General features: G+C 37.1%; 1 protein-coding gene across 1 annotated transcript in view; it reads right to left on the reverse strand.

Moving 5' to 3' along the window:
• The window catches only part of EDAR (ectodysplasin A receptor), a 34,786-nt gene extending 20,855 nt beyond the window's left edge, over positions 1-13,931 (reverse strand). Inside the window, exons 1-5 of the mRNA XM_070751846.1 lie at positions 13,872-13,931; positions 10,718-10,840; positions 8,392-8,573; positions 6,994-7,079; positions 3,656-3,742 (exon numbers count right to left, since the gene is read on the reverse strand). Of these exons, the coding sequence (XP_070607947.1) occupies positions 3,656-3,742; positions 6,994-7,079; positions 8,392-8,573; positions 10,718-10,840; positions 13,872-13,922 (529 nt within the window). The 5' untranslated portion in view covers positions 13,923-13,931. The remainder of the gene's footprint in view (positions 1-3,655; positions 3,743-6,993; positions 7,080-8,391; positions 8,574-10,717; positions 10,841-13,871) is intronic.
• Positions 13,932-14,227: the final 296 nt, after the last annotated feature.

The following is a 14,227-nucleotide window of genomic DNA, read 5'->3' on the forward strand; positions in this document are numbered from 1 at the left end:
AAAATGCCTACCCAGAGCCTCTGTGTGAGCCAAAAATCAGCTGGCTGGCACACACATGCACATTGGAGTTGAGCTAGGGCAATGGCTTGTGTGCCAGCAGATATGACTCCATGTGCCACCTCTGGCACCCATGCCATAGATTCACCATCACTTGTCTAGAGCAAAGATGAAGAACTAAATGTGTATGAAGAACTGTATTTTTCTGCAGAAACACTCTGGCAGGCCAAATGATAGTGGTTAGAATTGGGAGAACAACTTCCTAGTTTCTTGGGTCAAACCTTTCCCTTCTAAGCAGCCAATCTGTTACATTCCGTGTCTAGCGTGTAGAGCTCACATCATTTTAATAATATACAGTAGCTACACCTAGGATTGTATTGCCATATTGTATAGTATTTTAAGTCAACTGAATTGTTCTTTGCTTGCAGTGGCCTTTATAAACTTCTATGTTTCAGATTGCAATCTGTCTTCACACTCTCTCAATCTCCATTCTCCACAGAGCATTGTTCACAGAGCTCATTCAGAAAATAACAATAAGAGAAATGTAGTCTTGGATGCTCTATCCTCACTCGTCAATACCATCTCAGAATATGACATTCATTGCAAATTGTGGACATTTTATAATGGCTCACCGATATACCAGTTTGTCTATTCAGTCTTTTTAGTATTAGCCATGAAAAGATCAAAGCTGGAGTTGAAATCCTTCTGCAACTACCATCTTTTTTTTTAGAATTGTCACCTAAAAGTAAGACTTGAATTTTCAATAGAAATGGATTTACTATTTGGTTCTTTGACTCTTCGCAATGGATTATTTTGTCAATTTCGGTTGTTTTATTTTGTTACATTTCTTTGCTACCTATCTCACTGTAGGGCGAGGTTAGGTGGAGTATTTTATTATTTGCTTGTTTGTTTCTATTCTATTTACTTATTAGTATTATATGGTTAATCACACAGTCAGCCAGAGGTTCCAACTGGGATTTGGCATTATTATAAAATAAATATTCTTATTTCAGCTTTAGCAAATTACCCTTTGAATAACTCTATAAGCCACCTGGAGTCACAGCGGGAGTTGGACAGCCAGATAAATTTCAATAAATAAACAGCAAACAAACAACCTTGTGCCATGTAGGCATCTCAATATATTTTTCTGCAGCTCGTTGGCTTTCATTTTGTGCCAGTTTGAAACATGCAACTGACAAAGAAAATAAAATTGCTTCAATTCAGGAAAAAAACAAAACCCCAATTTTTATATTTTTAAACGGAGACTTATTGCAGTGTTTCCCAACCTTGGCAACTTGAAGATATCTGGACTTCAACTCCCAGAATTCCCCAGCCAGCAAATGCTTGCTGGGGAATTCTGGGAGTTGAAGTCCAAATATCTTCAAGTTGCCAAGGTTGGAAAACCCTGACTTATTGTATGCGGCTATTCCCCATTCATGCATAAAAGGCCCTAGTGTAGAAGTCTCACTAAATGCCTAGTAAATTACTTCCATGCAAGTACAGCACGCTCACTCTCTTTGCAATTAACTAATGAAATTGCTGGGCATTCTTCACACATTACAGTGATGATTACTCTTGGGATCAGAACAAAAAGCTGATTTCATAAACCACATGCCCCAATTACAAGGCTGCATATCATTTCCATATATATATGTCTCCTAAACAAGGATCTGGTGGATTAGCAGCCAAAAGCTTGTTCATTTGGCTACATTTCATTAAATTTCTCCTTTCCAAGTCAGTTACACCCAAGGAGATAACGCAACTAAATTAATTTCCCTGAATAGGTACATCCATTGGCAAATGAAAGTCATATAATTCATCTTTACTGCAGTAGACTGATTGCTGAAGAATAATTCTGAGAGTTTCTCATATCTGAGAAAAGAAGCCATTGTGGAGGATTGTCTGTTGATTGCAGCCTCTTCTTTTACAACAGTGCTTCTCAACCTGGGGATCAGGACCCCTTTGGGGGGTCAAAAGACCGTTTCACAGGGGTCGCCTAAGATCATGGGGGAAAACAAATTTTCCATGGTGTTACGAATTAAAGTTTCTATTCTGGCACCTAGGAACGTATCTTTACAATCCGACCAATCAGGCGTTTACAGTGGGGGCGTCCCTCTGAACTTCCTGCCAATCAGCTCAAAGCTCTGTTGGGAGAATTGGCGCTAGACTTATTGTTGGGGTCACCACAACATGAGGAACTGTATTAAGAGTTCGCAGCATTAGAAAGGTTGAGAACCACTGTTTTACAATTTTATACTCTCCTGTAGCTTTATGGGGTTTTCTCCCATTGGAGATTAGAACAGCCCCAATTCTGTGGGGCTTTTCTAATGCTTAAAAACTTGGATATCTAACTGCGTCTGAAGCTGTGTTAACAGCCCTGTTTCTTTTAGTTGTTGTTAATTGTTTAGCTATCTGGGCTGTGGTATATATTTATTTTTAGAATGTTTTTATTGTCATCAATTGTTTTAACAGTTTTACAGTTTTACAATTATAAACTCCCAGTGTCACTTAGCTAGATAGGTAGTTCTAGAAATGGAATGAATAAATGAATGAAAGAAAGAAATGCATGGCCAGCGCTTTAAACCGCCGGCCGAAATTGCCTCGGAGCAAGGGGACGCTGTTCTGAGCTCTGCGGAGCACCGAACTTCCGGTTTCTGGCAAAACCGGAAGTTTGGCTTTTGGCAGTGCGCCAGGATGGCGCACTGCATTCTGGGCTTGAGGGGAGGTCCTGGATCGCCCTATTTAAGGGCGGTCTGAGCAGGACCTCCTCCTTGCCTCCTTGGATCCTGAAGCGAACACCCGCCCACCCTCCGCTATCAACAGTGTGTCTGAAGAGGTTGCTTCAGGGCCGAATAGGAATTTTTTGCGGCCTCCCCTTTAGAGGCGGCTGTTTTTTCGCCTATTCCACACTGACAGTACGGATGGAATGGTTAGGGGGTGCGGTGCCTTATAGTACTGATTAGGCTTCCCTCTGGTCACTGGGGTTGGCAGGTTAGGGGCGGAAATGGGCAGTAGGAGCAACCGCGCATGCTCCTTTGGGCATCTCTTAAAGGGGTGATGGACCGACTCTCTCCAAGAACTAGAGGTATTGACAACATTGGGGATTGGAGAGAGGATGCCCATGGGACTCACCGGATCCAATTCCCCTCGGGGATTGGAGGGTGAGCTCCTCCCACACGCCAAGGGGCGTGGCTTGGATCCAGGTGAAGGTGGCTACCTTCACCTGGTTCAGCAAGGAATTTTTGTCCAATGTTGCCCAGGAAGGTTTTGGCAGGAATTTCCGCCCATTAGTTTTTGGCCTCTGCTGGTCCTTTGTTTATAGTTGAATTTGAATATTTAAATTTGCGTATTTAAATTTACGTTATTTAAATTTATGTTACTTTAATAAATTGACCTTATTTTTAACCCATACACTGTGTCAGCATCATTACTCCGTTTCCGGGGCAATGAATGAATGAATATGAATAGGTAAGTAAGTAAGTAAGCCTAGTGGTAATAGACCAGAAACATTCATTTGGTCTTTTCTAGTTGTGTGTCATTGTGTTTGCCAAATTTCCTTCAAGCTGACGTTATAAAGGCTACTGTACTGCACTGCACTGTACTGCAAAGCCTGCTATTAACTACAAAGAAGAATTAAATCAAGAGCTGCTTTTCTTACCTTTGTGCACATGTTGAAAAGGAGAATGGGTACTTGTGCCAGAAGTACTTGGGAAACTGGCTGACACACCAGAAGTAACGCCTGTGCCTATAATAAGAAACAAATTTGCTACACATTTTGCTGGTTTCTTGCAAAATCTCAACTTTGAACTGCTTTTCTTTTCATGAAGAGAGACCAATTATTTGAGATTCCTATCCATTTAAAAGATGACTTTATATGATTCAATTTATCCCGCTGAGATGTGAAATAGAGAGTTGGCACATTTTTCTGACTGAATGGAGATATTTACCCATCTTTATCTGAGGCAGAGAAGCAATTTATGATCTCAAACATTTTTTTCAGAAATTAGTTATTGATTGATTTAAAGAAGACATGCTAGCTAGAGGACTAAAAAAATATAATACACATTTTCTCAGACTGATCTGTTACATCAGCAATATGTTATTTTATGCTGAAAGAGGTGTATATCAGTATTATCAGTATTATTCTCTATGCATTGGATAGGGTGTAGTTGACAAAAGTTTTGCTATAATAAAATTTGGGTTTGCTTTTTAAATTTTTGTAATACTATATGGCTACTGAAGAACTAAAACAATACTAGAAAGAAACAAAAGTTTTTTAAAAATAAGAACAAAACCAAAGGTAAGTACAAAAACAAATAACTGAAACGTTGGAATGTGAATACTTCTACAAATCCTAAGGAGCAATACAAATATTATTAATCCTCTAATTTAATTGTCTTTTTAGAGTGATATTTGGACTGCATTCGCTGGCTGGGGAATTCTGGGAGTTGAAGTCCAAATGTCTTCAAGTTGCCAAGGTTGGGAAACACTGGTCTCGAACAATAATAAGGCAGTCTTTAAAAAATAAGTCTAATAATTTGAACATTCTATAAACATTTATAATTATTGACTTACCTCCTTGCAGCAAAAACCAAACAGCCAGTTTCAGCCTTTGCCTCTCTCTGCAACAGTTGCAGCTTTTGCAAGTTGCAAGTTGCAATTGCAACTGCAACTGCCCTGTGCAACTTTAGTTTCACTTTTATTTTAGCATGTGGGCTTGCCGCCAACTTCAATCAATCAGATGAGTGTCAGGAAGCAGATAATCAGTTCCTTGTGCTAATCAGGCTCTGATGCTGTTTGCTGCAAGGAGGGAAATTGCTGGCAGGCAGAAACCAACGGGTGGTGGTGGTTGGATGGGGCTACATTCAGTGTATAAGACACACCCAAGTTTTCACCCTGGGGTGTGTGTGTAAAAAGGTGTGTCTTATACTCTGAAAAATACAGTGTATTACTTTTCTGCAGTTCTGGAATATGAATCTTAGCATAGCTCAGAGACACCAGACAAACTGAACAGGAAATTCAGTTCTCTAATACAATGAAATAAATATCTCTCAGCTTAAGAGGCAAAGTAATGTGTATAGTTTAAGTAAAATGTAGCATTAAATAACATTTTATACAGTATATTATGTAAAAATGACATCCATTTTCATTTGCCCAACCGAGTACCCGTGATTTTGAATAAGTCTTTGCTAGAACAGTGGGAAGCATTTTCCAAGCAATACTAGCTGTGAAATATAGTGTACCTTTAATTTTTAAGGATGCTCATTTGAAATCCAAATAGTGTTCATGCAATGTTAATAAACCAGTTTTATTTAGGTGGCCCGTTTCAGCTGTGCCTGCATTCACTATCTGTAACGTGACTTTGTGCTGACATTTATTGCTGTGAATTAAATTGATGATCCAGTGAATCTGGAGCGAGTTCCCTGACATTTTTTACTTAGTTTCTCCCTGGCAGTGTAAATATATTTCTCCCCCATTTTTTTAAAAAAAATCCCTTTGTTACATGTTCTTTTAGGACATTTTATAAATATTTCTTTATACTTTTATTTCACCTGTATTATTTTTATAAATAGCTCAAGGTATAGAACATATTTAACACTCCTTATTCCTCAGTTATTATTATTTATCCTCCTTGTCTGGTGAGGACAGTTAACTGATGCACTGCTTGCAATAATTTACACCATAAAACAAGGGTGGAGAACTATGGCATTTTTATGACTTGTGGACTTCAAATCCCAGAATGCCGACTCAGGAATTCTGGGAGTTGAGGTCCACAAGTCATAAAGGGGCCATATTTCTCCATCAGTGCCATAAATCCAGATCTCATTATAGCCAAGACCACCTAATATCTATAGGTTTTCAATCATCTGCTGCTTTGTTTATATAATTTACATAATTGTAGCATAAATTATAGAAATATGTATATGAACCAGGGTTCAATCTTGGTAAATTTAAGTTGTGGATTTCAACTTCCAGAATTCACCAGCTACCCATATTGGCTGGGGAATTCTGGGAGTTGAAGTTTTAAATTGCCAAGGTTACACACTCAATATAAAATTATGTAAAAATGCTTTGGACTAATTTAAATTCAGGGTTTTTCCCCCCTTTGCATTCAAAGTTAAATTAAAGGAGATCCATAAAATAAAAAGTTTTATTATATTCCATGGCAAGTTATTTGTCTTCAATCTGTTTATTTGTTTATGCCTTGCTTTACTTTTACCTCTATACTCCTGGCAAGCCAGATCACATCCCTTAGCAATTTGCCAAAATTTACAGTCAAAATAATGCACATACAATACTGAAGTAGAAAATTCATAGGGCAATAGTCGAATGAATAAAGATATTGGGACCGTAATCGATTATCATTGAATTTGAATTATGCAATTGCATGAAGGAAGGGAAGACTAAATTCTCCTGATTATAATATCAATAGAATAGAATAGAATAGAATAGAATAGAATTCTTTGTTGGTAAAATGTGATTGGACACACAAGGCATTTGTCTTTGGTGCATATTTTCTCAGTGTGCATAAAATTGTGTTGAAATGAATTTGGGGCATTCCAAATAAACAGCATTTTATAGACTATTAAAGATTATAAACTAAGATTTATATATCGACTCACCCCCAAAAGGATGGCTATTTTTTTCATTTTGCAGGAATTGTAAAATGATGGAGGGGACCTTGAAGTATGATTATGAATTTAATATTGATATGTTTGTTAATACAGATTTTTTTTTGGAAAAAGTAATACACTTCAAATGTTTGAATGTGATTTGATATATGGATATTTAAGTATTATACCTGGTGTTTTCTGCATTGGAATTTTTGATTTTTATAATAGAAAATATAAACTCCATTCTTATAAAATAGAATTATGAAAAATCCAAAATTTTGCCCAGTCAACAGATTCTATATACAACATCATAGTATTTTAAATGGCCTAAAATTTGAGTTAAATTTAAAGGAAAATAAAATTAAAATGGAATCCAACTTACATTCTTTAGTGTTTGGAGGTGCCATTGAGCATGAGTAACAAACCATCCCATAAATATTCCGAGGCCTGTTTTCTAACATATAATAGCTGTAAAAAAAGAACAAACAAGGCAAAAGTAATAAAACTGGATTTACTGATATTAACTATGGTTGAAATAATTAATTTCTGTATAAATACCCTACTTTAAGTGCTTCAATATTATCTATTTTCCTAGGCTTGACTAAAAAAGGTCCCTTCTCCACTGCCTCATAAGATTAGTCAAATCAAGCTTGAAAGCCCATGGCATGACTGATATCAGTCTAATCCAACATACATTTGTGCACAAAATTTGCAGTAAAGTTCAACACATTTCTAAAATTAAATATTTTCTGCACTAGAAATTTCCGGCAGAGGTATTCTTCCAGACAGAGCCTGGCCTTAACTGACAGAAAAATAATATCCTTAGGTACTGGGGGAAAAAAATCAAGGGTGTAACCTGGTTATGATAAACAGGATAGTTAAAATAAACACCCAATGAGTTTATAGGAGCTTTGGCAATATCCTGTGTTCCTGGGCATACACAAAGATATTTGCCATTCCTCAATTTGGATTTTATACAAAAATTAAGTGGGAAGGAACTTAAGATTTATCCCATCATTTGCTAATGATAATCATATCAAGGCAAAACATCAATGTATTCATGTTGATTAGGAAACAGGTTTTATGTGCTTTTTATGATACTTTCTCTCTAGCTTCAAATGTTTATTAGCAAAACCTGAAATAATACTATGATGAATGCTAAGCAAAAATTCATTTATTTGTAATTAGGGAAGAAAGAAACATTGCTATTTTACTAATTGCTTTGGTTTGGACCCAGAATTAGAGGTCATTTAAGAATTGGGAAAGCACTTAGGGTTGCAAAACTCTGGATAACCATGAGATGGCAGTAAAAGTATACAGAAAACTAATTCCTATGTCATCTAGTAGTCATGTGGATTTAATTTTAAGTAATCTATTTCTATAGATTTATTGGCAGGGGTGGCTCATGCAAAGACCACCCTCATATCTGCAAAAAATGTGCCTGGATTCAGAAACACAGAACATTTTCATTTCACTTCAGTTTGGTAGGTTAATTAGTTTTATAATCATTAGGATTTAACCCAGGACTACGTTTTCATATTGCTTTCTATGTGAAAATAAAAGTTTCAGAATGGTGGTGGTTTTTAATTTTAAGGAACAAGCAAGTGTGCATTTGACTTGATATTTCATGTGCTTTAATACTCTTGTTCCTTTCTTTAACACAAATGTTTGGGGACACCTTCATTACTAATATACAGATCACTATCATAGATTTAAATGAGTGAAGAAAGATGGAGGAAGCACAGAATGAAGACTGTTTAGATGGTAATTAAATCCTTACCCAGGGAGACAAGGCCCACATTCAGCATCATTTTCTTTATCTCCAGGTGTCATCACAGTCGCCCGAAAGAAACCTTCACAATCTTTGTGTCTCCGGCAAATATGATATCCACCTTTAGAAAATTTTTCTGATGGGCACGGGATGCAACCATAATCTTCATCTCTAGTGCCATACCCACATGTCTGTGAGAACAAGAGCGTTTCAAATAATCCAGTTTTTTTCAATGACACAGACAGAATTGATGATGACCCTTCCTCTTTTTCCCCACTGCCCTGCTTGGCAGATTATTGCCTGGTAGTCTGTGTTTTGCCTTCCTGATTGGATTAAATAATAACTTCAGTCTAGAACAGAATAGAGATACCCAGGTCTTTTTATAGCGCTGTTGTCCAAATTCAGTTTTGAAGGAAATATGAAGTGTGCTTTCAATCCAGTGAAAAAAGACCTGGCATGACTTTCCTTTGTGACTAATCTAATAAAAAGAGGAGCCTTCTTTGGGGTGGCACCTAGTCTTTGTAGAACCTCTTTGTCTTCCTCCCTTAGGTGTTTGTGGCTTGTTTCTTGTTTCTGGTAGACAGTAATGTTTGCTCTTTTTTACTAAGCTTTTATGACACACATTTTTATCATAATGTTGACCATCCTTTGTTTTTAAAAATATTCTTTAGCTCTTTGGGTTTTTGTCACTACTGGCACAGGAGTTCACTAATCACTCAGCACTACAGTTACCTAAGATCTGGCAAGGGGCATTTAAAACCTCATAGTTTTCAGCGTGAACATAAAGAGACCCTAGCAAAGGTCTTTTACTGTGCATTTCTCCTGCTTATTTGCATTCAAAAGCTGAAAGACGGTGATGTACAAAGGATGAACAGGGATGAAATATCAGGGAAAAATCCTCTGTTACTGCTATTTCTCCGAAGGAGAGGTTTTAAGAATCTCTTACGTACTGCTAGGTTTATGTAGGACAGAGTTGCATTCTCTTATTCAAAATATGGTGCCCATTAAAAAAAAATGCTGCCAGGGATAATTATATTTCTAAGGCAAAGTAATTATGGGAAATTGCACTGGAGAGAAACTGTTCCTGCTTTGCTGGACTCACCAACCTTGTCTGAAAAATCCTATTTGGAACACAACGGCTATTTTCTTACTTTATAGCAGTCCTGTGAAGGCTATTTTCCTGACAGTGAGGAAATTTAGAATAATGATATCCTGCACCACAGGGAAAATGACATTGTTGACTGCCATTGTTGAACAAGACTAAAAAAAAGTGTGCTTTTGTTGGCTTATGGATATGATTCAGTACAGATCAGAAATTGCCTTTATAAAGGAAGGCCAAACTTATTTAGTCTGATCTTGTTTACTGCTCTGGCTAGGAGGCAGGATTTCTCATCTCCAGTGTGTGTGTGTTTGTGTGTGTGTGAGTGCGCATGCACACACACGCATTCAAGGAAGAAGATATGGTCCTTTTTTCTCTTTATGGAACATCTCTTTTCAACTTTTGCATGGAAAACACATTCACTACAGCTACATGAAAACAGATGCTCTTCAAAAATACGTTTTATAATATTTTGAACACATTTCTTAATAACATTGTTTGTTCTGCCGGCGTGTCTCAACCGCCCATAATTACAGGGTAATTAGTCCAGGAAGACACACACCACACGATAAAAGGAAAACCCAAAAGTTTTTATAAACAGAAAAACAGAAACAGCTCCCTTTTTAAATGTCAAAGGGATTTTCTGGTACACACAAGGCACAGGTTAAATGCAGTCCAATTGCTCACCCAATAACTGGGATATTGAGTCCAATTCTAAAGTCCAGAGAGTCCACACACACAATCCTGAACAGCAAAAACCACGATCTTGACGAAACAATGAATCAGATAAACTGCCATGAGGCTAAAACACCAGGCTGCACTTTTATCTGCAGCACTAATTATAGCAGCCCCACCCAACCACAGGTGGCCTCATTTCTCTTGTAATAATCCTTCAGTTGTTGTCTCCTATGCATCACTCTATGCATGCGTGGATGTGTCATTAATTCTTGTTCAGAATCCAGGGATGATACAGATGACTGATCTCCTCCTGGGCTGTCTGCCAAACTCCCCTCTTCCCTGTCACTCACGCTTCCTTGGTCAGAGGAGACTTCGTCAGCAGATTCTACTGGGAGCAAAACAGGCCTGCGGCATGTGGATGTCTCCCCCACATTCACCTCCACATTCCTTGGGGCAGGAGCTAATCACAACAATTGTTATTTTCTATGATGCATTTTTCAAATTGGCACCTTTAGAAGAAATGACCTCAAGAACATCACAATGATGTGGAAAGCTCACCATATAAGGTTCTTCTCCTGGCTCACACTGTGGACACTCATGGCACATTCCGGTTGTCTGATTGTAATACTCATTTTCACCACAATTAGAATATTCACCATGACCAGAATACACAAGTGATGCCTGTATCAGAAAGTACAGCTTGGTTATTTCTATTGCCAAGTGTCATAGTTTTTTAAAGGCAGACATGATGGATGGCTGAATCACTGGTCTTAAAACATACACATCCCTTAAAGCATACACACCCACCCCAATAATATGGGCTACTGGACATTGAAGAAACCATTCCCCATGAAAACTTGTCATGGATCTTCTAATCTTTATGAGCTGAACCAGATGATCTTGAATTTCTTCCATGATTTCACATTTTCTTGGAATAGGAAAGACTATAAATATATTTATGTCTATTATTTATTTGATAGGCAGCCAAAAATATGAAGAATGTGGTATTTGGAACAATAGCTAAATTTTAAAAATTGTCCACATCTTATTTGTTAAAACATGAGATATTACAATTGAAGATATGTGTAAAGGCATATATTGAGAACAATGGAAGTGAAAAGGGAGAAAATTAGATTATCAATGGTTGTAAGGTAGACTTCAAAATTAGAATAAATTAAATAAAAAATGGAGCCCATTTTTCAAAAATAAGTGGATAATTTAGCTTTCTTCATAAAATTATATTCCTTTAAAATGTAAAGAATGTAAAGCCTTGGCTATTAATCAAAGACACATAAGTTTATATTTATTGCACCCTAATTGTGGATCTGAAAAAAGAAACTGCTGGTTTGTTTGAATAAATTATGTCTAAAATATCTAATAAAGAAATATTGTATTTTAATTGTCAATAAATGCAATATAAACGGCTTTTTTGTTTGAAAAAGATGCTGAAGGTTATTTGCACATTAATGGTTTATAACAGTGATGGCGAACCTTTTTCCCCTTGGTTCTCGAAAGCACATGCGCATGCACTATCGCACACACATGAGTGCCCACACACATAATTCAATGTTGGGAGAGGGCAAAAATGGCCTCCTCCACCCCCAAGGCCATCTGGAGTCCAGAAATGGCACATTTCCTTACTTCTGGTAGGCCTAGTAGTCTCCCCAGAGCCTGTGAAGGGCAAAAATGCCCCATCCCGCCACTCCTGGAGGCCTTCCAGAAGCCAAAAATGCCCTCCCAAAATCTCTGTGTGAGCCGAAAATCAGCTGACCAGCTTGCACATTCTAGGGCAACGGCTCGCGTGCCATCAAATATGGCTCTGAGTGCCACCTACACCCAAATGGCCACCCTAAAAGGTGGGGATGAAACCCACCAATGAAGCAAAAATGCTTTTCACATGAAAGTACTAAATATTATACAGCATGCCTTCTTAGTAACACTCTCTAAAATTAGCAATCTGCAGCTATTATTCTCAAGATCAAAAGAATCCATTTCCACTTATTTTCAGAACTTTTCTGAAACAAATATTACATTGAACATAAGATAGCTTGGGCTATATAGCAATTTCAGCATTTCAAAATTAAACGGATTATTTTCTTTTCAGAACTTATTTTTCATTTGTTTCTTTTTTAATAAACTTCACTTATCTCCAAAGTAAGCAGTGAGTGATAATTCCCAAATCCTTTTTCCTTCTGTTAGTTGAAGTTTATAAGCTCTAGATTTTAAGCTTATTCCAGGTTCAGGGGATCATAGAATTGCAGAGTTGCTCTTAAAATTGCCCTGATTTTATTCAAATCTGCTTTCGTGAAGACAAAGGTTTGCATATAACTACAGTACATTCTCTAGTAGTGGGTAAGTATGATCTGCTGTCTTCATCTGCTATATGTACTCTATTGCTTGAGATCAAGACAAGAATACTTGAACAACTTGTTTCTTTTACCAATTGGTGAAGTGATGGAATCTTCTGACCATTTTGAAAATTTCCTATAGATTTCTTCCTAAATTTGGCAGAGTTCATCCCCAATTAATCTGCCATTACTACCGGTATTACCTTCAGTCCATTTAAAAGATACTCTGTTTGGTTGAGTAGCCAGTGACATAAACCAATAACACTATTGTTTTTGCAATAGCATTTCCTAGTTTAATTTAATCCAGATGTTTTCTACAGCAAAGCAAAGTCATCTATCTGAATTTGTGAGCAAATATGCATATTTTTAACATAAAACTCTTTCTTCATTTCCATTGATTCTTAAGCGCTATTGTAATTGCATGAATCATGTCAATCAATTTACAGTTGGTTTCCTGTAATGAGTTCAAACTCTCCTTTGTTTATTTTCCATGCTGTGAGCCTTGATTTATCTAGACAGTGAAGGCCATAAACTTTATGAATCTGTGTTCTTCTTCAGAGTTAATTGAGAAACTTAGTAAGTCCTTTTATTGGACTTGATATTGTAAAAAACTTTTTTTTTTTGTAGTCTTTGGGACAGATAGACCATCTTGTCACAGCACTCTATCATATGGTAATACAAAACATGGTCCCAGAAACAAAATCTCTTCCATCCAGAGGTGGGTTTTCCCCAGTTTGGACCACTTTACCTGAACTGGTAGCGACTTGCTGGTGATGTCATGATGATGTCACAGAACTGGTTCTGTCGGTACAGGTCTGTGGGCGTCAACATCTTTTTTTAAAAAAATTGCTTTTAAAAAATAAAATCTGTTTTTTTTTCCTTTTGTGCATGTGCAGGAGCTGAGTTTCCAGCACTGTGCATGCGGTCGCCATCTTGCTTTTAGCTTTTTTAAAAAGTAATTTTTGCCACTGTGTATATGTGCGTGCAAAGCACACACACAGCCACGCAGTGCACAAGGAAGCGAATTGGCAGCGGGGTAAGTTGGAGCTGCTTGGAAATTCTGATCTCTTCTTTCTCCATCTCTATCCAGCACAAACCCTGGATCTTGTAAAAATAATAAACATTGCATGTACTTTGTCAATCAGATCAACCTAATCCCTTGAGATTCAACTACATTAATGACATTTATGGGTTTGATTTATTTTAAAGACATAAAAAGTGTTTTTAAAATGAAATATTCTGAAGTAGTTATAGTACATGGGAAATTTTGTTTCTGATTAATAAAGCACTAATGAATGGTTCTTTATTGTCAATTCGCTACAGTTAATGGATGGACCTGCAGCTTATGCATTCAAAATACCTACTATGAGAAAAGGGAACATGTGGGTCCATCTGCCTTCGCCCAGATGCACCATATTATCTTGATAATTTATCTGAAAAGAAAAGAAAGATTAACTGTTATTGCAGGGGAAAAAAGGTCACGTTTAGAATTCTTTCTTATGCATATTACTTGGAAATCATTGTCATCACACAATAAGAAGCTGCTATAAAAAGTTCTTGTTTTTATAGGAAAAGAATGGTGGAGCAATTCATTAGTTAAAGCCAAGTTGTTCTGAACAAGAAGAGACAAAGGATGTTATTATTTCCAGAGGAGGACACTTTTAATTAAAAGCACAATAGACTGGGAAGTCTCTCTCCTTTTTGCAAGAGGCAGAGTTCC

This window comes from Erythrolamprus reginae, chromosome 4, assembly GCF_031021105.1.
Source record: "Erythrolamprus reginae isolate rEryReg1 chromosome 4, rEryReg1.hap1, whole genome shotgun sequence".
NCBI classification, from domain to species: Eukaryota; Metazoa; Chordata; class Lepidosauria; order Squamata; family Dipsadidae; genus Erythrolamprus; species Erythrolamprus reginae.